The sequence below is a fragment of the Topomyia yanbarensis genome, chromosome 2, assembly GCF_030247195.1.
Source record: "Topomyia yanbarensis strain Yona2022 chromosome 2, ASM3024719v1, whole genome shotgun sequence".
Classification (NCBI taxonomy): Eukaryota; Metazoa; Arthropoda; class Insecta; order Diptera; family Culicidae; genus Topomyia; species Topomyia yanbarensis.
In genome coordinates this window covers 194027308-194053136 of record NC_080671.1, presented here as the reverse complement: position 1 = coordinate 194053136, position 25829 = coordinate 194027308, and the positions used below count along the sequence as shown (strand labels likewise).

Sequence of the window (25829 nt, the reverse complement as noted above, 5' to 3'; positions counted from 1 at the left end):
AAATTATTTTGTAAAAGTTAATTTTCCCATACGAAATCTTATGTAAACTTTAAACTGTGGGCGCAAAAATATAGTTTCACCGATCGAGCTAAGAATTTGCACAGTTGTTCTAGGACCCAAATGGTACCTAAAAGTTGCTCGGAGCTGGAATCTAATTTTTGTCCCACCCTAATGAGCAAGCTTAGAGTTTCCCGGCTACTTAACTCTTTGTCTTCTGCAACGCAGGAGTCAGGATATTTTGGCATTAAATGCGAATCACCTGAGTCTGCGGCATGTCCGGACAAGCGTAAAGTCAAAGTGACTCCCCGGAATCGCAGGACTGACCTCGGCACCTAAGCGACCAGCATCGAAATAACGATTTCGAGAGAAATTTAAACGTCGGGAAATTTATCCGTCGGAGTAGACTAGGACCACCGCCGGAGACTAGTTCGAGTAGAGAGGGAAGTAGCACCGGCAAATGGTTGTCGGGGCGCCGTCAACTGGAACCCAAAATCGCAGGACCGACCTCGGCACCTGCCCGGGTAGTATCGGTTTCGGAAAGCCTCCCACTGCCGGGGAACTCTTCGTCGGAGTAGGAAAGATCCACCGTCGGGGACCATGCTGCATCGAAGGAAGAATAACACGTCCGTCACCGGTTGCGGGAGACATTTTTTCGTCGGGGAACTCTCCGCCGAGGTAGGCTAGCTCCACCGCCGGGGACTACGCCGAGTAGCACCAAACGCGACAAACCACCAGTATTAGGTTGTCGGGGCACCACCCTCCAATCGGAATCGCTGGATAGCATCCAACTGGTCAATGTAGAGAGGAGGGCATGTAATGTAGAATATCATGCCGTGCAGGACTGATATGGCGGTTATGAGACCAACGAAATCTATCACGACCAGCTAGACCTGGAATCAAGTGAAGTGGTCGGCGCTATACCACCAAGTAAAAAAAATACACACACACATAGATACTTTTTTCCGATCTCGCCGAACTGAGGCGAATGGTATAAAATATTCGGCTCTGCGGGCCTCGGCTAAAAAGTCAAAATTCCTACCGATTACATAACCTTTATTATGAGAAAGGCAAAAAGGTTTTCAGTCACTTTCTGTTTTTATTTTCACTGACATCATGAATGCTCCCCATATCCTTAACCCAAAGACTAGTAATTAATAATATAAAATAAAAATATGACCTTTTTATGCCTTTTGTTTGCGCATGTGCATTCACGAAGATCTATCTTTCGATAAAATTCGCTTCAGGTGATTCCCTAAAAACTAAAATAAGGCTGCCTAAAAAGAATCGAATAACTTTGAACATCCGCATAAAAAACCGCATAACTTTGAAAATCCGCACAAAAAAAACCGCATAACTTTGAAAATCCGCATAAAAAAACCGCATAACTTTGAAAATCCGCATAAAAAAAGTCGCATAAAAACTGCATAAAAAGACTTCGGTGTACCTAAAAGTACTCACATCAAGTTCTTAGCGAACATTCAAGCTTTTATTGGGAATTTTGAAACACAGTAAACCGCCATTAGAAATTGTACAGTTGGGAAAATTATTCTAATATGAACTTTTGAATTAAATGATGTTTGCTTGAATTGCTTAAGGTGGAAAGTGCTTAAAACGAAAGTTGTTTTGTTTTACGATTTTGGAGGCAAGGAAACAATAGATCTTTTATGTAATGTTAGGATCGCTTTACACATTAATTGGGCACGAAAAAAATACACATAGAGCCACACATACGAGCGGTCCAAGAGTAGACGTCCAACCATTTCCAACTCAAGGAGCGCTGTGGCGGATACGATAACTCTCGATAAAATTGTCTGATACGGGAAATTAAATAAGTTTTGTAAAGCTTAGACTTGTAGTTAGTCGATGAACCACAACAGACAGAAAGGAGAAAAAATGTTGTTTTCAGTTTTCTGTGGTTCATCGACAGGCTACACATATTGTGCATTCTCATAAAAAATCAAATCAATTCGTTGATTAGTTTTTGAGATGTCGTGTTCGCCAATTTGAAAAACGCGGTTTCGAGAAAAACGCTATTACGGGAATGTTTCAGGTTCCTCAGACGCTGTATGTACACGTGGCATGGTTATGTGGAATCACCTGCCAAAGGTTACTTGACACGAGTTTAAAAGGTTACATCATTTTGTCCCGTTCAGTGCGATTGTCATTCAAAATTTTTGCTTGTTAGAGCAAAAGGTCTTTGAAATAGTGAACTCCGTACTTCAGTAGATCCTCGCATGACAAACTCGAATCGGTGACTGTACCGTCGATCGCAACGTTGTAAGTGGGCATGTAGACACGGTAGTCCTTCATAAAAGACCAGTAATGTAATTGGCTTGATTTACTCAGACTAACACAATTCTAAGCCTAGGGCGAAATTTCGAGAAAACTCACGATGAGTATTAATGCGTCAGTTCTTTCGAAATCTCTAGAATAGGGGCAGATCACTCTAGAAATGTACATTTGATTTGCATTGAATTTGAAACCAATGCACTTAATGTCCATTTTTGCATCAACCTTACACTCCCTCGCAGACAAGTCTGTTCAACAAGTTTCTTGCAGTGCTTTGATGCCTTACAGACAAATTATTTGTTTATTTGTTTAATACATCAACAGGCATATCAAAGCCCCAATGATGTTGCCCTTAATACTAATCTGTTTTCTAACAATCAAGTCGTACACAAAAACAATAGTCATACAATAATTTAAAACAAAGAATAAAAAGGTCAAGTATTGTTAGCTAATTGATTGAATACTCTTGAAAAACGTATACGTAGAATTTGTCGAGAGACTTTGAAATCGAATGCTGAAGCTGCCTGGTTAACAATTCGTTGCAGACCTGTGAGGGCTCCATACATACTATAGTTAGTGCGTCGGAATGGAAATCTGAACATAATGTTGTTGCATAGTACTCGAGGTGGGACGTTTATGTTGATGTGTTACAAAAAAATAGCTGGGGCATCTATACGACCTTGCAGAGTGTCAGCGATGAACCAAGCGCGAAACGTTAAAAAGTGACGCTGAACGGACTCTATTCTCTACGCCGTTATTGTTGTTTGGACTCCAAACTTCAGAGCAATATTCTAGGAATGATCGCGATAAAGAGCAGTAGAGCGATTTGTGACAATAGATATCCGTCAAATTTTTGGCTATCCTGCAGATGTATCCCAGTGCTCGAGAATCACTCCCAGATTTTTAACGTGACTGACGCATTCAATGTCTGTTTCTAGTAGATGATAGTTAAAATGAATGGAATCCTTTTTCCGTAAAAATGATATTGTCGGAACCTTCCTTGGGTTCACGCACAGCAAAGATATCAAGCTGCTGTTGGAGATATCGGTAATCTTCAATTGATCGAATTGGGCGCAATATCTTGAGATCATGGTGTACATCATTGAAGAATAGCAGAAACATCAACGGTCCCAAAAGGGCTTCCTTGAGGTATTCCTGACGTACAAGTGAAGGTGGGTGCCTGACAATCTTCTATGACAACCGCTGTTTCTCGGTCTTTCAGGTAGGATCGAGACAACTGCAAAATACTACCATTTATTCCAAATCTCTCTATTTTTGCGATAGCGATATCGTGATTTATATTATCGAAAGCTGCAGATAAGCCGGTGTAAACAACGTCGGTTTGAACACGACGTTCCATGCTCTGTGTTATGTAGGATGTTAAACACAGCAGGTTAGACGCTGTTGACCGTCCGAACGTGAAGCCGTGTTAATCGTCACTTAGGTACTGCTTACAATGAGCCTGAAAAGGTTCCATAATCACCAGCTCAAACAACTTCCGAACAGCACTTAATGAAATTATTCCACGGTAATTATTGGCGTTTCGTTTATTACCTTCTTGTGGACTGGGAACATGTTCGCGTATTTCCAGCAAGATTGAAAAACTCCTCTAGCAATAGATGCTCGAAAGATATGAAGAAGCGGAGTAATCAAAGCTTCAATATGCCTTTTCAGGATAACGGAGGGGAACACATCGGGTCCCGGACTGAAAGATGATTTAAGCCGAGAGGAAGCTCTGGTAAAACAAAAGTCGAGGTGGCGGCTATTCCCCTTGGGAATAGGATTGATTTGTGGTAACGTGGCTGAACTATAGCTGTGAAGTAGTCTCACTGCACCTGGGTGGAGAGCGGAATGGTCGGAATCTGGATAAAGAAATCCATTGCGGGAAGATTTCCATGAAATGCTAGGAAGGTTAAAATCTCCTACCACCATGATCTCATCAACCGCATTAACATCTTCGAGGATTGTAAAACAGAACTTCAGTGTACTTCGGCATATTCGATGTCACGAGCGCGGTCGGGTAGAACATACAATGCACACAGGTACAACTTACTGTCGCCGAGGTCGATATTCGTCCAAACCTCCTCAAGGCAAAACCAAGAAATGTTCTCGAAAGCTCTTGCCTTCAAGGTGGAATTAACTACTACTAATACGCCACCTCGGTGGATTTTCGGTTATTGCTCGGGCTTCGATCACAACGAAACACCTCGTAGCCGGCACCGAACACCTGACTTGAAAGCATATCATCGTTGAATTACGTTTCGACGAGAACAATGATGTCAAAACTCTTATCAGAGACTGCAAGGCGAAAATGTTCAACGGTTCAGTTGATTCCACTAACATTTTGGTAGTATAGCAGCAGCTTCTCCAATCGTTGACCAAGGCTGGAAATCGAATGAGCTTTGAGGTAAGGAATAGCTCGCAGATGCATTGTACTTGCCTGTGGTAGATTTGCGGAAGACCCCTTGTCCCAACTTCACTACAGGACCGGGATGGCTGCTGGTTGCTGGCAGGAAGGGTTCGACTGTGATGGGGGGACAATGGAATTCCTCACGACTGGTGGCAAGTGTGCGTCCCGGTGACCAAAGATACGATATTTCGTGAAATGCAGGTGGACTATGTGCCTCTCGTGAACATCTGCGGGTCGCTGACAGGAAATACGGCATCTGGTACTGATGCTGGTAATGTGCTGCTTGTGATACTAGTAAAGTGCTGGTGATGATACTGGTAATATGCTAGTAATTAACGATGCACTGGAATTGGGAAACATTTCAGCGTTTGAATTATTCAAAATAAATGGATACCTGACGCAGGACCGGGACGACTGGTAAACGTTGGCTGCAGTGACTGGACTGTGGTGGAGGGGGGGGATCGAGGACTTCCATAATATAAGCGGCAGTGCATCCCGGTATTCCATTAGAGAAATTTATCCGCAGCGCAACGCTAAATACATTTTAAATGTCAATTTTTATTTTGAAGTGTGTCTAGTTATACAATTCGATGGTTATTTTCCTTCTATACAAACTATTGGAATCCTAATATACAGTCTCTTGAATAGATACTCCCTGGTTTGCCTCCAAATACCTAGCGTCAACTGATTTAATGAATATACAGATTTGTGGCTGGAATTTACATGAAATGAGCGATTGTTAGACACAAACGAACGTCGGTTGAATCTTTTGGAAATTGGCTTTTTCTGTATTTTTACCAGATTCCAAGCATCGGACGTAAACATACCGAACGGTTGGTGAAGAAACAAATATTAAATTAAAGCCTTCAAATTGTTGTATGATAGAAGCGGGTTGAATACCCTACTAAATCGTCAACTCAATAAACATATTTCCCGAAGTCTTCAGAAAAAATGCTCCATCCGTATCTTTTAAACACCCGACTTCGAGTGATATTAGAGACAAATCTGAAACGATCTTATATTTAAAATTTCACAGAACTATAGTGTTGCTTTAGATTGATGGCATTACGTTCTGTTTAGATTGATAAGACACAAGCCACAAAGGGCGCAAGACTGCGACTTCGCCAAGGGCGCCAGAAGGCCACACTACGGCTCTGTGTAAAATATAGTTTATTAGGTAGTTGTTTAATTAGTCTTCAAGTACACGATCACTCGAAAAAGAACAGCTTTTGTTCAGTTTTTAGTGTTTTTTAAACTCTATTATGTTTCCTAAATAACAGCAATTCGAACTCCACACAGCCGACCGTGGGAGTATTGCCTAGAAAAGCTAAACTTATTTGCATAATGGGCCGGATCACTATTTATTGCAACAGTATTTAGACAGATTTCGCTATTTCTTCTCTACGATATATTTATTAAGTTAAAAACTACCGAGTGATAACAAGACAACACAGACGAACAGTTATGACAGCGCGAAATGTTATAAATTAAGGAAAGTATTTCACATTTTTCATATTGGATTGTTTGTGAAATTGACGTATACCAACAATAATAATGACCATTCAAGGGAAATATTATAGATTGCTCTCACGGCCTTGCTAGCAATAACGGAACTTGAAATTGGATTCATAAAAACAGGCGCGGCAAATTTTCAGTACGTATTGACCCGTGATAATTGATACGTATCTACTACTCAGATTAAAGTTTTATTGGGGCTGATTTCCAATCAATTGTACCTTTTTACGGTAGTGTTTTCTCCACTAGATCTGATAGCCCCCTCCCATTCTGCTACTATCGGCAGAAGGCTGGTAGCACCCAATCGTCGCCGGTCTAACGACCAAATGTCATCAATAGACGTAGACTTGCGTGGAAGCATGAGATAGGAGACTTGTGAGAGCTATGTTATTTCACCGTTTGACGACTTGAAAATATAAATGAAACATTCTGAAAGAAAATGTGGCAAACTAGCTCCGCTCGACTCTCTTCGGTACCGTTAATGATCGCAAACATAACTTTAGCATCACATATCTCACAATAAATTGTCGGCATTTAGCCTAGTTATGCATTTATTTTCAAATGAAAATAAAAGTTTTTTGTCCAAAATCGAAGCGTAGTACATACTTACATTCTTGCGCCGAACTCTGCTATGTTTTCTCATATGTCAATTACCGATAATCAAAACACATTCTTTACAATTCCCAAAAAAATCCGCCTTCCACCGAAAATCCACCCCTCTTAATCATAATGCCACATAATCTACTTCCGATCCGCCTGGAAAGAAGAGTTGTCGGATTAAAGTCAAGCGCTTCCCGTTCCCAAGCCGGCAACCAACGCCCAAAGAAGACACTTACCACACAACAAGAGCCACAGCAGTAAAGGCAAGTGAACTGAAATCCCCTGAAGGACAGATTGAGTTTAATCAAAAAGTACAACACCAGCCGGAGCAGATGGAAAAACCACCGAAGCAACAACGGCAGTCGGCAGCTGGCAACCAGCAGAGCCCAGGAAAAATCCAACACATTATTCCGTTCCGGTTTTCTCCCCCGAGGCGAACGAATGAGCAAAGAATCCCTCATGAGAAAGGCGTAAAGGCACGAGCTCGAGCAAAGCGGCGGTGTGTCTGTGTGTGTGGTAGCCAGAACGGAAAAGAGCTGGTGGGGGTGAATGTGTGAAAATGCCTTTATGCTTCCTGAAGTTACCATCAACGTTCGACAAGTTCTGAGTGGGAGGGGGCGAAGGGCTGCAGAATACCGCATGTTTCACTACCAAGCGTCGTAGTTTGTATGTTTTGGTTCGGAAGTGTTTTCATCGCTGTTGGTTTGTTCGGGGGTAATAATTATCTGAAGGATTCAAAATGTTGTAGTGGCACTTTTCTCGCATGCCAATTTACAATGAGACCGACATGTAGCAGATTACATCTTATTTGTACGGTTGGCAGCACTGGCACCCCCATCTGAAGGCATTTCAACAAGTTCGAAAAGGGCATTGTCGAGTACCAATTGAGTTTTGCAGGTGATTGACTGGTTGTCTCCGGAGTCAAACCGCCTGTGGGTGGGAGTGTCACTATAAAATATGAAGAAATGAAATCAGCTTACGGGCTTTGGTACAAGAAAGAAAAGAAAAGCTCATGAGCCGTAGACTGACCCAAAATGGCTCAATTATTTGCGTCTGAATGTCGCACCTGAATATGGTTTATACAGGAATGCAAGCTGACCAACAATATAAAGAAGGTGTACGAAATAAAAATTTCAAACATTTCACTTTTCCCAGAAAATATTGTGCCAGTCTAATGAACAGTAATCATTGCTACAACGAAATCTTCCTTTTTGTCGGTACTAAATCGTAAAGCATCACTGGTTACAGCTGTTGATTCGTTTCCAATTGTTTGTTCAAATTCGGCGTTATATTTATTGCGGTAGGCACCTTAAAAACAAAACAAAATATGAAACTTTCATGATTGTTTAAAGTAAAGAATTGACTAATCTAGCTCATAATGCAAAACAGATTTAAAATCTACGAAGTAATTTCTAGTGCGCAGAGAAATAACTGGAACTAGATTTCCAATAGTGTATTGGCAGCACTCTCAACAGTGTAGGCGCACGGAACTCTAGCCGCGAGCTGTTTGCCAAATTCGGTCTCAGATGTGTTTTATTATTGATTGGGACGCGTTGCTACGTTTTGTTTACATTTTATTAACAGAGTTGCTGTTGTGTTATTTACCTGTGCTCCAACATCACCCGCGGCCATTCATAACGTATAATTGAAAAAAAGAAACGTGTGGCCTTGGTATTTTCTTTCTAACTGTTAACTTTTTCTTGCAGCTTCCAGTCCGCCTACAACGATACCGCCTTCGACGACCGAGAGCATCATTACCACTGTTTCCTCTACGAAGTCCTTCGAGCTACCGTTTGGACTTACAACAACCGCCCCCGTCAGTTACTTCGAGAAAGGTGAATACAAAACTAACGTTGCATCTGCGGGGCATTTGTTTCAGTGGCTGTTGTTTTTATATCAATTAGTAGAACTAAACTTTTAGTTCGCTGTTTAGTGATCTGGAAACTGAACTAAGTGTATTTTCTATCCTAGGAAATAAATACCAATCCAGCCTGAACGATGTAAATAGGTCGGAGCACAAATCTTCCGATAGCACCAAAACGAATCGAGATCGATCCTCGTCCAAGCAGCCAACCAACAGTGGTAAGTTAATTCTTTGCTCATCTTAAAAATGGGAATACAGTATGGTACTGAAGGAACGACAATTTGGCTTTAAAGATTAAGCTATAAGAGGGGGGAGGGGCTTAAAATTAAGCTATAAGGGAAAGGGTTGACAATAATGACAGCGAAACTTGAAGCTGTAGCCATCGACGAACCGACATGATAGAGGCATTCGAAAAGTGTCCCATACAAAATAACGATTGTTTTGAAATGAAGCTATCACTACTGTCAAACTACTACAGATCGCTCCGCCATGCTTGAATCTGGACAGGACATTTATACACCTCGGTTTTTGCGTACTGTTGTGTTATCGACGAAGACTACCATGCGAACCATTATACAGACGCCGCTAGTGTAACAACGTAATTTAATTTAAACAATTAGGACAACGTTTGACGCATTTTTTGTTCCATGTGGCACGTCGGTTCGTCGGTGCTGTAGCATCACATGTCTCACACTAAATTGCATAACATTTATTTAATGCAATTAAAGTTTTTAATGTCATACTCTAGAAGAACGCAAAATGACGTTTGATCTATTTAATATACCCTTAAAATAATGATTTATTGCAAAAAAGCAACAATTTTTCAGCGTTCATTAGCTTTCAAATAACCATTATTTTTCAATTTGTTCATGAAAAAACCGATTTAATTCACCTAACAGTGAGATGAGACATTTCTTGCACATTTCGCTGTCGAACTCATGCCGCAAAAAATAATTAAACCGCGCCACTTACCGCAACCGCACTTTATTTACCGAACCGCACCGCGCGGTAATGCGGTAAATTTTTTATATTTTTAAAAATAGTGTTGAAAAATTGTTCATTTGTGTAACCATATATAATAAAATGTTATTCTTATTCACCCGAAATTTAACTTGAAGAGACTCCTCGGAATGTAATGTTTATGAAAAAAAATCAACTTTTGCATTTTCTATTAATAAAATTCCGTACATTTTAAGGCAAACATTATACATTCAAAAACGTTCTACTGCAGTAATAGGAAAAATTTTATTTTATTAACCCTTCAGTTAATTGAAAAAAGTGGAATAAAAATGTAATAAGAAATGAAGTTGCAGAGTTTTTTCTTTAAATTTTCATATTTTCAATAATTTTGACATTTGAAAATGAAATGGATGATTTTCGCATTTACGTAATCAAAACCTAATGCCGTATCAGTGCAAAAAATCGTATTCAACCGAACCGCTCGACAGTTGTCTACCAACTTCCAAGCAAAGGATCGATCTGAAATTGGACTAATTATGAATGACAAAGCATTCTGTCAACGAAGTTCAACAGTTAATCTCCTTAAAAATGAGATGCAGAAATTATTCTTTGATTAATTAGACACAGAGCGTTGGTAGTTTACTGCCATTCTAAGCCTATGTTCTAAAACTGATAACTAAGAAAAACGCGATGGACGATGAAAATTAAATTAGTGATCTGGAGAGAAACGGTGGATCAAATAAAGTTTTACGGTCTCAAATTACGTTCATAATGAACGTTTCTAGTGTAATTAGTCTAGTTTTTCATTAGAAAAATTTAATTTACGGTAGATTTTACGAAAAAATGCTCAGTAGGAAAATCTGACAGAAATCGGATAATTCTGAGCATATTGGTGCATCTACCATCCACACAAATTATGTTTTCTATTCATTTTGTTTACGAAAGTTTGCACTGAGAGCTTTCTTGTTAAGCGATTTCAAGTTTTACTAAAATCGGAAATGGATGAGTTTGCCATGTTTTAAGTTTATGGAAGCGATGAAAGAGATGAATAGTTGTATAGGATCGATCTCACTATTGCAGTTTTTAATATCGTACCTATCTCTTTGTTGACACACTTAATATTTACTTTTTTGATTATTTTTTGTGGGACAATTATGCGTAGAGTTTCAACAGTGGGAAAAACAGGCTTGTTATGCTATATTTCACCCTAAGGAGGAAAATTTGGTAAAAACCAAAATTTCTCACTAGGGTGAAATTTGTTGGTAAAAAAAAACCAGTCTTTGTACAGGAGGGCACAAATCCTTATTTCATACTATGTTGCGTTTCGGCTTCGCCTCATCAGAAACCGACACTAACACATTGTCCCTAGTGAGAAATTTTGGTTTTTACCAAATTTTCCTCCTTAGGGTGAAATATAGCATAGTGCTTTCGCATAGGCCTGCTAAGCCAAGACAAGTTTCGGCTTCACTTGTGTCTCATCGGCATAAACAGAACTTCTGCTCGAACGGGACATCACGTTTGATCAGTCGTTTGATTGAAACACATAGTGTGTTTTAGTTTTAAGGGATTTGCGTCAAACCGGCGCTAATCTATTCCGACAATGTGTTAGTGTCGGTTTCTGATGAGGCGAAGCCGAAACGCAACATAGTATGAGGCTTGTTATGTTTTAAGGGTTTCCATCATCAAACAATATTCCGTAAGGGGGTGGGCGTAGCGTAGTTGGTAAATCGATTGCCTTGTACGCAGCGCACCTGGGTTCGAGTCCCGACCCCCGCACATAGGGTTAGAAATTTTTCATAAGAGAATTTTCTAATCCGAAGAGGCGAATGACCTTAAGGTTAAAACCTCTATAATCAATATAATAAAAAAAAATATTCCGTAACGGATATCAAAGAATTTCGAACCGGCACGCGTATTTATTATGGAGATGGGCGGTTTGAGCCTAGGTCAGTGGCTTTCGACTGGCATGACCCATTCTCGTTGGTTCGGACTGGTTGTTTTGTTACTACTTACAAGTGAATAGATCAATACACTTGGATGACATAGGAGATAACAATAGAAAATGGGAACAAGAATCAGCTATTGATTCAATTCGAAGTTTGCTTAGTGATGACTCAAGTGCGCTGGCAGGAGATCGTTTTATAGGAGTAGATAAACTAGAGAACAGACATCACAGTCTCTGAGACAAATATGCGCTAAATTGTACCCTCAGGACCGAGGTTTACAGATATTCTGCAAACAATAGTTTTTGGTTTAAATTTTGTTTGCAGTTTGTCATGAACTACGACATATTTAAGATATAATATTGCTAAATATACAATTTTTATTACATACGGTGTCCAATTGTTATGTTTTCCACGGAGAATATGTGGAAATGTGTTTTTTTTATTCATTTCGTTTATTTGATAGGCACAAATGCGTTAGCTTGGCGGTGTCAAATTCTTTTGTTTTTACATTTTGGATATTTTAAAACTAGGAGGTTACAATGTTGAAATATTTTTTTTATGAAAAAGAAAAATTTTACACCTATCTTAAGACTAGAAATAAGATTCTATATACAAGAGAGGAAGCAAAAAAAAATTTTTTATGAAAAAATTTAAAACAAGGAATTCAACAGTAATAGTTTTTAGAAAATATTTACAGTTGAGTAAAGCCATGTCAAGTGATCCTCAAATTTTTCGCAAAATCACCGATTTTCATGAGATATGTTTTATTGTATAGGGATTATGGTAAATAGCTTTTGGTATAAATAAATATTTAAAACTCCTTTTTTCCTTTGAGATATTAACCCTTAAATTTTATTGCATGATAAAATTGTAAATTTTATATCTCAAAACCTACTGAAGATAATTGAATGAATTTTTGTACACTTATGGAATGATATTTACAATATCTCATAAAAATAATTTTACAATATAATTATGTGAATAACGGTACTTTGCATCTACTTAAAAATTTCAATTGTATTTTTTGTTGTGTTCTTTACGCTAAAAAATTTCAAAAGGTTTGTCAAATTACGCGTCAATCTCTCACCTTCAATAATCTGTATTGATAATTTTTCATTTTTGTTTCTATCGAGAGTTATGGATGATTTTGTAACGGTGCGTACCTTCAACACACGGCCCACTTTGATGCAGCCCGCGAGAACTTACATATTGGCAACGCCGCATGTAGCAACGTCCTACTGCGTATCGCTTTGGCAGAGCGTACCTTATGTCCAAAATTGCCATCTTCGATATTAGAACAAAAAGATAAGCTTTTCTGTGCGGATGTTTAAAGGTGAACATATTCCGAGTAATTTGCATGGTTTTTAGTGTTATATTTTTCAGGAATTATTTAATTTTCTGTCATTCAAACTCTCAAACCGGCGCGCTCGAATGTTGGCAGTTGCTGTGCAAACTTAAGCAATGGGCATGTTTGAATCTGTTGTTAGTAAGTATAGAAGATGACTTTTTTTTGCATGTATATGACTTTTTTTTGCAAATTGACATATTTTACCACTTTTTCTCGTCAGTTGGTTCTGTCTAGGTGCACAGTATATTTGCTCAAAAAACATTCGTTTGTTTTTATGTTATAAATATGGTTCGACCAACCGAATACTGTATTTCGTTAAAAAAGTAATGAAGATTTTGAATTATAAATCGTTGATGATTTACTGAAATTTGATGAAGTAAATAATATCTTACTAGAACTTGGAGAACCACTAATTAACAGAATTGACAGAAGCAATAGCGATAAAGAAAACACGCCAATGCGATTGAAAACAGATTGAAAGTAATTTTTTTTCGCAAGACACTTCGTTGTTTATAAGTAAGATCACTCAGTGGACATAAACAAGCGAAGTAAAATGCTGTTTTCATAAAATGTTCCATTTTCCTGCATAATGTTGTAGACTAGTAATGAATTTGGATGAAACATCGACTAATAACGATTTCGTTTCTAACCTGGTATACACCGGTATAGTGAAAAAAAGAGATAGACTGAAGTTTGAATGAGTATAGCCCCAACAATACTGGTGTACACTGTCAAAAACGAAAATGCCATAACAAAAGTGTCTTCGAAGATGGCAATAACATAAGCGTATTATATAAGTTATGTTTCGGTTCTTTGCGATACAGTTTAATTCCTAGTAACGTTAAATTATAATAACACAGTATTCATTAAACAAAACTGTTTTTGTTGTGCACCTCGGTCAAAAAAAATCTAAAAGTATCTCAAAATATCCAGAAAACATTAACCTTTGATAATCCGTATATAAAAGTTTGTTCGTTTGCACCAATCTAGAGATGTGGTTTCATTTAGCCATGCGATGCACGTTTCCTACGCGATGCGCAGTAGGACGTTGGGACATGCGGCGTTGCCAATGTGTAAGTTCCACCGGGCTGCATCAAAGTGGGCCGAGCGTTGATGGTACGCACCGTTACAAAATCATCTATAACTCTCGATAGAAACAAAAATGAAAAATTATCAATACAGATTATTGAAGGTGAGAGATTGACGCGTAATTTGAAATACCTTTTGAAATTTTTTTGCGTGAAGAACACAAGAAAAAATACAATTGAAATTTTTAAGTAGATGCAAAGTACCGTTATTCACATAACTATATTATAAAATTATTTTTATGAGATAGTGTAAATATCATTCCATAAGTGTACAAAAATTCATTCAATTATCTTCAGTAGGTTTTGAGATATAAATTTTACAATTTTATCATGCAATAAAGTTTAAGGGTTAATATCTCAAAGGAAAAAAGGAGTTTTAACGAAATATTTATACCAAAAGCTATTTACCATAATCCCTATACAATAAAACATATCTCATGAAAATCGGTGATTTTGCGAAAAATTCGAGGATCACTTGACATGGCTTTACTCAGTTATCTTAAAACTAACAATATACTGTGGTATACAAAAGGGGGAACAAATATTTATGAAAAATTTCACCAGTGTTTTAAAACTAGGGATACAATTCTATTTACAAGATGGGGGACAATAGTTTTAACAAAGAGGTAAAATTACAAATATCTTAAAACTAGGAATACGGAATACAAATTTGATTATTGAGATATTCAGAGGGGGGATTATTTCCAAAATCGGTGTAGAAGCAGTTGTATCAAGGACAGGGGAGAGAATGCGTAGATGGTGACCGGGAGAGAAGACCAAACTTGCAACTTTCGGACAAACGGGAGATCAACGAAACCAATTAGCGCCTCAGTCTAGTAGGTCGGATTGGCGGATAGTATTCTTCGGACCCGCGGGGAATCCTTCAAAAGTCATCGGACCTCGAGTCGCTCTCGGCTCAGTTTCCGTGGTGGTAAGGGCGACGGCGATTACATAGTAGCAGTCTGGAGCTGATCGGTTCCACACGGCAGGAGGAAACTTCTAAAAACGAGAAATAAAAAGAGAGGGCCTATGTGGAAGTGTGTTATTTTATCATGAAAACACACAGCATTGATTTTTTTTGAGGATTCAAGCAAAATGTGATTCTAATTTTCAATTACCTTAAATGGGACCAAAATTGGGTAAACTACCTTACATTTTGACTGCTACCTAACAATGCAAGACTCATTACCTTAATTGAATACAATTGTAAGATTGTAGGCCTGAATTGCTGGCATAAAATAAGGAATTAACGGGAGGTTTATAAAATTCGGTACAAAAAGTTCATAAAATCGGGGGTGCATAAAAACGGGGGTGCATAAAACCGGGAGTTTATAAAAACGGGTCGAAACTGTACAGTGAAATACAAACATATTGTATTTCATCAATAAGAACGACGCCATATTTGACAAAAAAATTGCTCTATACAATACATCTAATCAGGAATCCAGTCTCAACCGGTACAGAATTATTGGATATTAGAAAAACTGAAAAAAATGTATGATTTGTAGCATACAGCAGAAATGATTTTTAAAAATAGTGGGTTTTACGGACAAAATATCCCAAAACTCTAACTTCCGAATTCTTCAAGAAACAGATGTATTCTCATTCAAAAACTAAGATTGCTCCCTTTAAAAATGTATGAAGCGTAAATTTCTAAGGGCTAGTTCGAAAGTTCTCGCATTTAATGCATTTTCCTCTAATATTTTCCCAAAGAGCCAATGACAAAAACTTCAATTGAAGTGAACGGGATTCAAACTATGAGGTATTTGGCAAAACAAGCTTCAAAAAAGCTACAAAATAGTCTTTACTGAAAAATATTAGGACTTAATTTGGTAGAAAATTATAGTAAATTTGAATGGAAGTACGCGAAAAAAAGTTATGTAGCATACTTTTTAAGAAAGAATCCATTAAAATTAACTGTAGAAAAATTCACATTGAATTTACACAGCAATCAAAGAAGATAGAAATACGATATTGATGAACGAATGATAGAATAAACATCCTAATTTGGACCCCTCCTTATTTTTGACGCTTTCATACATTTGTACCCTTTACTGCCAATTACTCCAAATTCGTTTGGTTTGATGAAGATAATTATATTCTTTGGGTTGTGTTTAAATCCCAGTATTATTAGTTCATCTCTAATTCCTTTAAATTAGTCAAAATTCACAGTTAAAAAATTGATATCGAAAACGATTCATAATTCCACGATTTCCAACACTTTTAAATTGGATTTAAGAGTACAAATTTATTGTTTTAAATTATCTAATAATTTTGTCTCCATTTGGATCTTTCATTTTACGTATTTGAAATGGTTAGTTTGTGAAGTTTTACTTAGAAGTATAAAATAACTAGTCCAAAATATGTCGTAGAAATAGTAGCGTCAAAATATTTCGGACACAACTAGATTTTCTTTCGTAATAGCAGTCTGTTTCTCAATTTAGAATAATCAAAATTATCACTTTATCAATTATTTTTTTGCGGTGCGGTTGCGGTAAAACCGCGCGGTAATAGTTCTTTCCCTCACCGCATCTGCGGGAAAAAGTGTCTTACCTCACCGCAAATTTTGCAGTGCGGGTGCGGTAAATACTGCGCTACTGAGGCCCCTGGCCCTAGCCCAGTGTGCCTGTGCGAATAAACGTTACTGCATTTAATAAACAAACAAACAATTTTCTGCCCTACTGATACAAAAATCTTCAATCGTTCCAGGCTCCAACCGACCACTCGTCTCACGCTGGTGGTCTGTGTGTCTACTGCTAGTCCTGCAAACAGTGCATGCAGCTCGACAGTGACGGTGACTTCAGTGTGACCAGCCATTGCTGTAGATTGTTATCGTTAGGCATATTGATTAATTGAATTTATAACCAGTATTGTGAAACATTGAAACAGTAAACTAAACTTTTTTAATCGTTATCGTTCTGTTTGATACGGTGGCAAACCGTGACCAAGTCCGGTGCCCTAGGTTTTTGCTTCCGATGATTTCAGAATAAACAGTTTAACCGAATGTAAAGGTAGGTATGCTACAATTTGTACATTTAATCTAATTATTTAGACAAAAGGGTAGATAATTTTTATGATGCAAACATAACTAGCGGCAGAGCGTACCACAAACCAAACAAATATTAATCTGGAACGGCTGTGGTAGACGTTCAGCAGAATGTTGTATAATTATCAGGAATTGGCCGAACAACAAAGCGATAAGATAATTGATAGTGTTAATGCCTTACATAAAAATAAGCCAAAATACTACGCAGATATGTCAAAAAGCCACAAAGCAGAAAATGACTCATTAAATGAACCCGGTGTTGTGAGGATAAAAAGCATTAAAACCAACTGAAACCTATTTCCCTTCTATCGCACGGTCATTCGGTTCAGCGAAGGACGAAAAGTATTTTTAGATAACAGTCAATTAAATGTCGATGACTACACGGTTTAGACTTTTTATGGAAGAAAAAGCATTATAAAAGTTGCAGATCGAAGCATACTCTTAGTTTTGTGGTGACCCGCAGAAGATGGCAAACTTTGATTCGCGTATAGGGGTAAACGGGGTAAAATGTACTCTCCGTTGTGTTTGAAAGTGGCTGATTTTGATGACTCAGTAGAGTATTTCGATTGATTTATATGTTTACCTTAATGAAAACACAATGGATCGTGCTGGGATTAGCAAATTTTTGGATCCAAAACAGAAATATTATTATGAAAAGCGGTTAGTCACATAATCTATGGCGATTTAATAGTACATTTTATGAGGTCGAAAAAATTAAAATTGTCCGAGGAAAAATCGATTTTTTTAGATGTTGACGAAGCATGTGATGTCGACGGTTCAATTCGATATATTTCAAATATAACTTTTCTAATCAGCAGACAGAGATATCAGAAGCTGTATCAAAGTTCAATGATTTAGTTGAAATCATCAGCGTTTTTTGCGCATACGGATTTTTTTCAAATAGCCGCGCCATGCTTAAACGGGAATTTGAGTAAAGCGGCCATTGTAAATTAGTTTGGTTTTACTGGTCAATATGCTTCATCTTTTCTGGCCCATTTTGATGAGTTCAGATCCAGTACCATCCTTAGCAGTTGTTTTATTGTTCTTGAGCTGTTCAATAGCATCCCCCAACGTGAAAATAGGTTGGTTTCCATCATCCACCTTACTGACGTAATATTCTCCTCATCTGCCTTGGCCTTCCGCATCTGTTTCTTCATTGCCATTCAAGTGTTCAAAATAGTGTTGCTTCCACCTTTCAGTCACCTCTCGTCTATCTGTCAGAATGTTTCCATCCTTATCCCTACACATTTCGACTTGCGGCACGAAGCCTTTGCGATATGCGTTGAGCTTCTGATAGAATTTTCGGGTTTATTGAGAGCGGTACAACTGTTTCATTTTCTCACACCCTGCTTCTTTCAGACGGCGTTTTTTCTTATGGAATAGACGGGTCTGTTGCTTCCGCTTCAATCGATATCGTTCTACGTTCAGCCGCGTTCCATGTTGCAGCATCAATGCCCGCGCTGCGTTCTTCTCTTCTAAAATCCCTCTACATTCCTCGCCGAACCAGCCGTTCTGTTGACTTCGTTCCACATACTCGACGACGCTTTCAGCTGTGTTGTTGATGGTTGCTTTATGTTCCAGCAGTCTTCAAGAGGAGCTCCATCGAGCGCACTCTCATTCTGCATATATGTTGTTCCGACTTCTGATTGGTTCAGTCGCCCAAGATCACACCGAGGCGGGAGTCGGTAGATAACGAGTTCGTTATTTTTCTCTTTTTCTTTTATATTTCGACTATGTTAGTCACATTTTCTTTTTTACATTTTAACAACATTCAATTAGCTAGAGATTACTGGTAAGTTATGAAAATTAGAGCCATAGTACTCAAGTGAAAGAATGGATGTGAAGTAAACAGATCGGAAAACTAGAAGTGGCAGGGTCATTAGAACAGGCTTAATATCGTACGGGCTTAACTTTTGTCTTCTGCTAATGAGGGTCGAGCTTAGGCAGCATAACTACGAATCACCCGAGTTCACCAACATGTGTCTTGGCATAGACAGACTTGCCCATCTTTACCGTGACAACCGCCAAAGGAAAAGCCACGCAAGATCACCACTGAAAACCTGTCGACGATTAGCATCAATCAATGATGATTGCTGCTGTTCATCTCTGTTGCCTTTCGAATGCCGGGATAGATTTTTAATAGACTATTGTCGCTGCTCTTACAGTCGTAGCGGGTTTGCTACATTGTGTAAGGTAATGGCTGTATGTTATTTTTCTTCTCAGCTGCTGTTGCTAGCTCGCTGACCGATCTTTGCTGTGTAACTGATGTACTCACAATTATTATTAATATCAGAACTTGTTGAGACGTGAACCGAACTAGTGTAAAGTTTCTCTAATGACTTGTTGCTAGAATGACCGAACTCAAATGACATTGTTACATGTCATTGTTTTTAGGTGTATGTATCATTGTTATACTGGTAGTCTGTTGGTATCTGGTTGTTTGGGGCCGCGAGAAACCTTTTTACACACCCGGTCCAGGAGCGACAGAGAGACCACGAGGGGTCGGAGTTCGGGTATCATGACCAGGTTAGCAGTTCAGGTGGGGTGGCGGGGGTTGTCCGGTTCTTATGCCGTGTGATGTTCTTATTGTTGTACTGGGCCATCTCTGATCTCTCCAACGCTGGGAGCAGAGGGGGTGTCCGAGGGCCCACTGTTTGTGCTTGGAGGTGATTGATCGCATGTTCTTGATGCACACTTATTGGTTCTTGTTACAGTAAGACGCGGAGAACCTGCTCATGGTTCCAGGGAGTGTGGCGGAGGTCTCGCGTTCGTTTATTGGTGCTTTGGTCACATTGATTGCAGGTGCTTATTAGTACAGGATGAGCGTTGCACTACAGGCAGCCTCTTGATTCTCGAGGGGGTGTGGCGGAGGGCCGGCTTCGGATCTTGGGTTTAAGATCCTCTTGCATAGTGGTCATGTTTGGCCATGGGCACTCTCTTCAGCTCCGGTAGGGGGTGTGACAGAAGGCCCATTGCTGATGCTTGGTGATGATCGTGGGTCAGTTGTTCTGATGGCTTCGGTGCTAGTTGAGTGTTACAGGTTGCAGAGAGCCGCGGGGAAATCTCCCCAACGCTTCGAGGAGTGTGGCGGATGGCCCGCGTTCGTTTGTTGGTTTTCGTTAAAAACGGTTGTGTAAGCAGGCACCCTTCAGGAATAGGAGGAACCGGGTCGTTGGCTAACACGTCTTGTAGTGATCCCTTCAGATCATGTTGCAGCTGAACGTGTTCGAAGTCCCGGCAGTTGCAGAGCCGGTGCTCGACTAGAATCGGATATTGCAGGACTCGCCTTCTGGTGGGGGACGCTGAAGATGGTGTGTGCATGCATCACTCTAGTGCTTCCAATTCGGAGTCAAGAGAGCATCGTCTGCTCCTTTTGGTTTTCTCAGCTGGTCCCATTGATCTTTAAGTAAGAGTGGCCTGGGGATCTCCGCCAGCAGTTAATGAATTCATAAAGCAGATTTGTGTTGAAATCTCTGAAGCTATCAGTGGTTGGGGTCTCGCCTGGGAGTCGGGGCTACCATGTAGGGCAAGACGGTGGGATTTGGTGTTGCCTCTGATAGCACTGATAGCGGAAGTGCGGCGTCAACGTTAGTTTTCTCTTGAGGGTGATTCAATGGACGACTGGTTCCTTCCGATGGGGGACGGCAATGTCGTAGAAGCGGGTTGGTCTGAGATTTGCTAGGATGTGAGTGCCGCAGCAATGCGGCGCTTTGTTCGGCAGAGAAGTTTTAGTGGCCTGGGGCGACCGCGTTAACGGCTGCCTGGGGTGATCTCCGGGTGCACGGGATCTTTTTCCTCAAGGCCACCAGAATGATGACGTCGCCGTAGACGAATACGTGGACGCCTCCTGGTAGCACAACGAAAAGCGAGTTCATCCTCACATAGCGTCACGGCAAGTGCTAAGGCTTGTGGCACTTCGTTAGCCTTGCTGAATTCCTGGTAGAAAGTCCCGTCCCGTGGGGTAACTCTGGATAAATCTGCCAAGGTTTCCTTGCAGGCCTCATCGTTTCTTCTTTTGGAGTACACCTTCGCGCCACACTGTGTTTTAGGTTTTTGCCACGTCGAGGATGGCGAGGTTAGCGTAAAGGTTTTCAATTTTGGCCTTGCCGAGCACTCCACGGGAGCCTAGGTGACGAGCCCTTTTCGGAAGGCAAATTGACGTGGGTCGAGCAGTTTTTTGGTCCTCCAAGCTCAGTCGTCGGTTAACCATCCGTTCCAGGTTTTTTCCGGTACAGCACAGAAAACTATTTGGCCGGAAATCGCTAATAGTACGCGTGCCTTGGTATTTTCTGGGGGTGGGTACTACGTGTGCAAGTTTTCATTCTTCTGGAAGGATCCACCTCCACAAATTGTCTCCGGGGCCATATGTTTTTTTCCTCTAGCGCTACAGAGGGCGGCGGCGAGTTCCATTCCGGTGAAAGGTTTATTGTAGGTGGCTCTGGAGTCGGACGCTAAAGTTGTTGGTGAGGCACTAACTGCTTGCTTTTACGCTGGATGGGCTTCGACGGCGGATAAGGATTGGAAGTCCTGTCTGTAATTTCCGCACTTGGAGGGCTTTCCAACGAGCTTTGATGGCGGCGGAGACTTCCGGACTCAGCCAGTGTACGGCTCGGTGTGGTGGTGTCCCGCTGATTCGGGGAATACTTTCTTTCACTGCGTTGACCATAGCGTAATGGATTTTGCCTTTGCTGTGTCTAGCGGATCTCCGATACAGTGGATGTTTGATTCATCGCAAATTGTGGAATGCAAGAGCTCCGATTGACAGTAGTTAAACTAGTAGAAATAATTTTCAGCATAAACGTACAGCGATTATACATATACAGTGAAGACCCGTTTTCATCAGCCCCTTGGTGAATTTTAGGCTTATAAAACGGGGACATTGATAAAATCGGGACATCTATTTTTCTTTCTTTTAAAGAAACGAAAGCTCTTAAAAGTTTCTTCTTCAGTCCCTAGATATAGCTTCATAACCTTTCCTGATTATTTAGCTTAAACTTCCCTTAAGGGGATTTGACAGTGCAAAATTAAAAAAAAAAATTTTTTTTTTGCATATTTCGGATCTCTAAGATAAGAAAAATATGCTCAAGAATAAATTTACTCGAATTCAACTTGGATCGTCTGCTAGAGCCCATCAAAATACCAACTATCAATTTTCATATAAAGCTGATAAAATCGGGGGCTGATAAAATCGGGTCTTCACTGTATAAGCTTTCTGAAGGACACAAAGTTTGAAATTAATAACTTCATGATCCGTATTTTCTAAACGGATACTTACATGTTGAAAGGTTACTAAACCCCGTCTTCGATGCTAATAACAAAAATGGCATGACTAAGTTCACGGCTCGCGACATTTGCCACAATTGGACTATTGACACCTTAACCTTCTTCCGAAGCCAATTAAAGATAATCAAACGGAATGAGATTTAGTTAAGCTTGACCCGAAATAGAGTATTTGTAAAGTGTTAACATTCGCCTGAGTGATTTTCACCGATCGTTTAACTCTACTTCCCGTTTAAATGAAAAGTTGATAATTGACGAAAGTGCATCTCCCATATGCACAAAGGAAATAAAAATCCTCGAAATTGGAGTGTACCAATGTAAGCAGCGACACACTTGAGCAAAACTAAACATTAAATATTCACTGAAATCGTTATTAAGATAGGATATGATGTGGTAATTGTTCTTTGGGTGGTACATTGTAAACCGTTTTCCTCTTACAAGAATAGTCTACTCTACGCCATGATAACATCTGCAGCCTAGTAAATTGGTCACTTTTAATTATGCTTATGTAAAATCTTGGAATGCGAAATTTATATATTTAAGTTTCCTCCTGAAAGTCAAAGTCTAATCAAAACAATGCAACACGAATTGTTATGTGCAATCAGTATTCAAAAAGGGTAATCAAAATATAAAAAGTGGAAAATGTATGTTATGATAAACTTAAATATTGTTGTATTATATTTAAGCAAAACAAAATACATGGTTTTAAGCTAAACTATGTATTATAGCAAAAGTGTACTATAAAGATAACACATGAAAAAAGGAATAAAGAAAAAGAACACAAATTACAGTTAAGTACCAACATATATAAATACGAAACAAAACTAACTGCGCTGCGCTTTCAAGAACCACTGAAATTTTCTTTCCAGGAAAAAACATAAATAAATAAGAAGGTCAAGTACCAAAACTATTTATTGTAAAAGAAACGGGGAAAAGGTAAAATCAAAACCCGCAACGAAAGGGAGACAAAAATAATCTCAACACCCAGGAGTATATGTGCGACGCACAGAGTAGACGGAAACTTCGCGCACTGGGTAGTAAAATACAATTTAATAGCGCTAAAAATTGACATTCGTGCACGCATACAGTACAGCGGCACCGGAACACTATATAGCAAGAACACAACAGAAACTAAAAGTTGAGCCAAACTTATCATAGTTAGCACGAAAGAAGAAAGTTTGTTATCTAGATGGTTGGTCGTACCGCTCCACTCATGCCGAGTGGGTTAGTTGACCTGAACTCAGCATAAAACACACGAAAAAAAAAATAAGTCAAAAGCAAATCGTTGTAAACTAGAATAATGAAACAGAACTGAAATATATATTTTGCTTTAATATGTGTGCTTACTTTTGTTCGATAGATATCACAAGACTGACAATCTAGACATAAAATCACACTACAGTTTGGAGCTGGGATCTGGACTTTTGGAACAACATGGCTTTATTTTTATCAAAATGGATCAGTATCATTGCAAAAGTATTACAGGTCAACGTCATTCGTACTAAATGCAGCATCTACCAGGATTTTTCACAAGTCCAAGAGTATGATTGAAACAATTGTCATCGGCGATTCCTTACGTAGTCCAATGTTCCTCAAGGCAGAAATAGTGAATTATTATTTATCATACTACAACGTGAACACGAAATTATTGCAACACAGTATCGTAAATATTATTGAAATAAAAAAAATTGTAGGGCACGACATTTTTGCTTCACGTCAAATATTTACGGGAACGAAAAATTCAGCAAACCGGTTGTGTAGTAGGATTTTTTTTAAATATTTATGTATAGGGGAGAGTGAGGACACTTGATCCTTGGGGATATTTGATTCCCTGGCCATATCTCCTAATCTATACGCATAAAGTTATCACAATATAAAAAGAAAATGAAGTATTTGGTCGTTTATGATGTTTAAAAAACAAATCTGTTGTGTTACATTTGGTTTACAAAAGTTGTATTTTAGAAAATATGTGTTTAAATCTATCTCGAAGATCTTTTCACAAATTTTTTTGAGCGGTTATATGAGATCGTTGAAATAATTATTTATGAATATTTTCAAGTATGATTACTTTCTAAGGGCTTTTGCCCAGAAAAACACGTTATTCGAATAAAAAGTTTTACTACACATATATAAAAAATTAATTTTGTTCACCTCATACAAGAGGTATCATTGATCTCTGTAACACGGAGTATTCTTGATTTCTATCATTAGTTCTCTCAAACACCTTCGAAACGTATATAAATAGAAAAAAACATCATTTTCATAACGTACCTGGCACTATTAATTCATATAAAATGTTTTTTCCGTGACAAAATGATGGTATAAGCTATTGAAGGTTGAAAAAGCCGCAAATACTTTTCTCGACTTTCTACTGTGGTTAAAGTTTGTCGTGCATCTAAAAAGGTAGTTTGATTAATTAATTTGTCAGGATAGGTGGTTAGCTGAACTTTCGTATCTATAGGTCATAATGTGCTGTGTTTCTTTAGCCCTAGTAGGCGGGGGATCAAGTTACCACACGTTTTGGCAAAAACCGTTTGACATGATTTTGAAAACTATTCCTATTACTGACAGAACATAGTATTCGGATTTACACATTATTCACAGTTCTTACAATTCGAATTGACTACAAGGTAGCGAATTTTGCAATTGAAGGTTTTACTTCATTGAAAAGTTATGAGAAAAAAACAAAAGTAGGATCAAGCGTACCCACTCTCCCCTACATATACAGTATATGTATCTTGCATGGAACCTGATTCCTAGCCGGGATTACTTCGGGAAGAGGATTTTTAATGTGCACAGCACACACTCCTATCCAACTACTTAGTAGCTAGTTCTTTCATTAGGGTTACAGCACCTATCCTCGACACACTACCAGTTTTCGACAATCCACACAACGTGGCAATATCCATATGGATAGCTAGCTGTGGGTCTAGAATTAGTGTTTTCCCCTACGAGGACAATCTGGGCGGCAAACTTCAATCTGTCTAATTTACTGAGCCGTTCGGTTCCCTTGTGCCATTTAGTACCACTTCCTCGTTGAACTTCCGATTTGTTCACGAACTACTTGGTCTAGTCCCCGACGATGGATCTAGACTACTCCGATAAAGTTCGGCGATTCCGAAGGAGTAGAGCGTTCGGTTTGCCGGAGCCCCGGTGCGACTGGTAGTGTCTCGTCGCAGTCTACACAGTCTAGTCCCCAGCGGTGAATCTAGCTTAAGCTGACGGAGAGTTCCCTGGCGGAAGAAGTTCTTCCAATACCAATCTTCTTTGGTTTTCGCTATATTTCTATCGGAATAACCGATTTGGTGCCGTGGTCGGGCTGGCCCTTCCGAATGGAGCGTTTCGGCAACGTTCGCAGGCGTTTCGGCAACCCATACTCGGTGCTCTCGACTAGTTCTCGGCGGTGGATCTAGCTCATTCCTGCAGAGAGTTCTCTGGCGGCGATTGCTCTCCCGAAACCATTGCTCGATGCTCTTCACGCCG

The 25829-nt window shown here is 39.3% G+C and overlaps 1 protein-coding gene across 1 annotated transcript in view; it reads left to right on the top strand.

Annotated features, from left to right (window-relative positions):
- The window catches only part of LOC131679966 (lachesin-like), a 105748-nt gene extending 82066 nt beyond the window's left edge, over nt 1-23682 (top strand). The window contains exons 9-11 of the mRNA XM_058960709.1: nt 8521-8649; nt 8786-8896; nt 16730-23682. Coding sequence (XP_058816692.1) covers nt 8521-8649; nt 8786-8896; nt 16730-16812 — 323 coding nt within the window. The 3' untranslated portion in view covers nt 16813-23682. The remainder of the gene's footprint in view (nt 1-8520; nt 8650-8785; nt 8897-16729) is intronic.
- The last annotated feature ends 2147 nt before the right edge of the window (nt 23683-25829 follow it).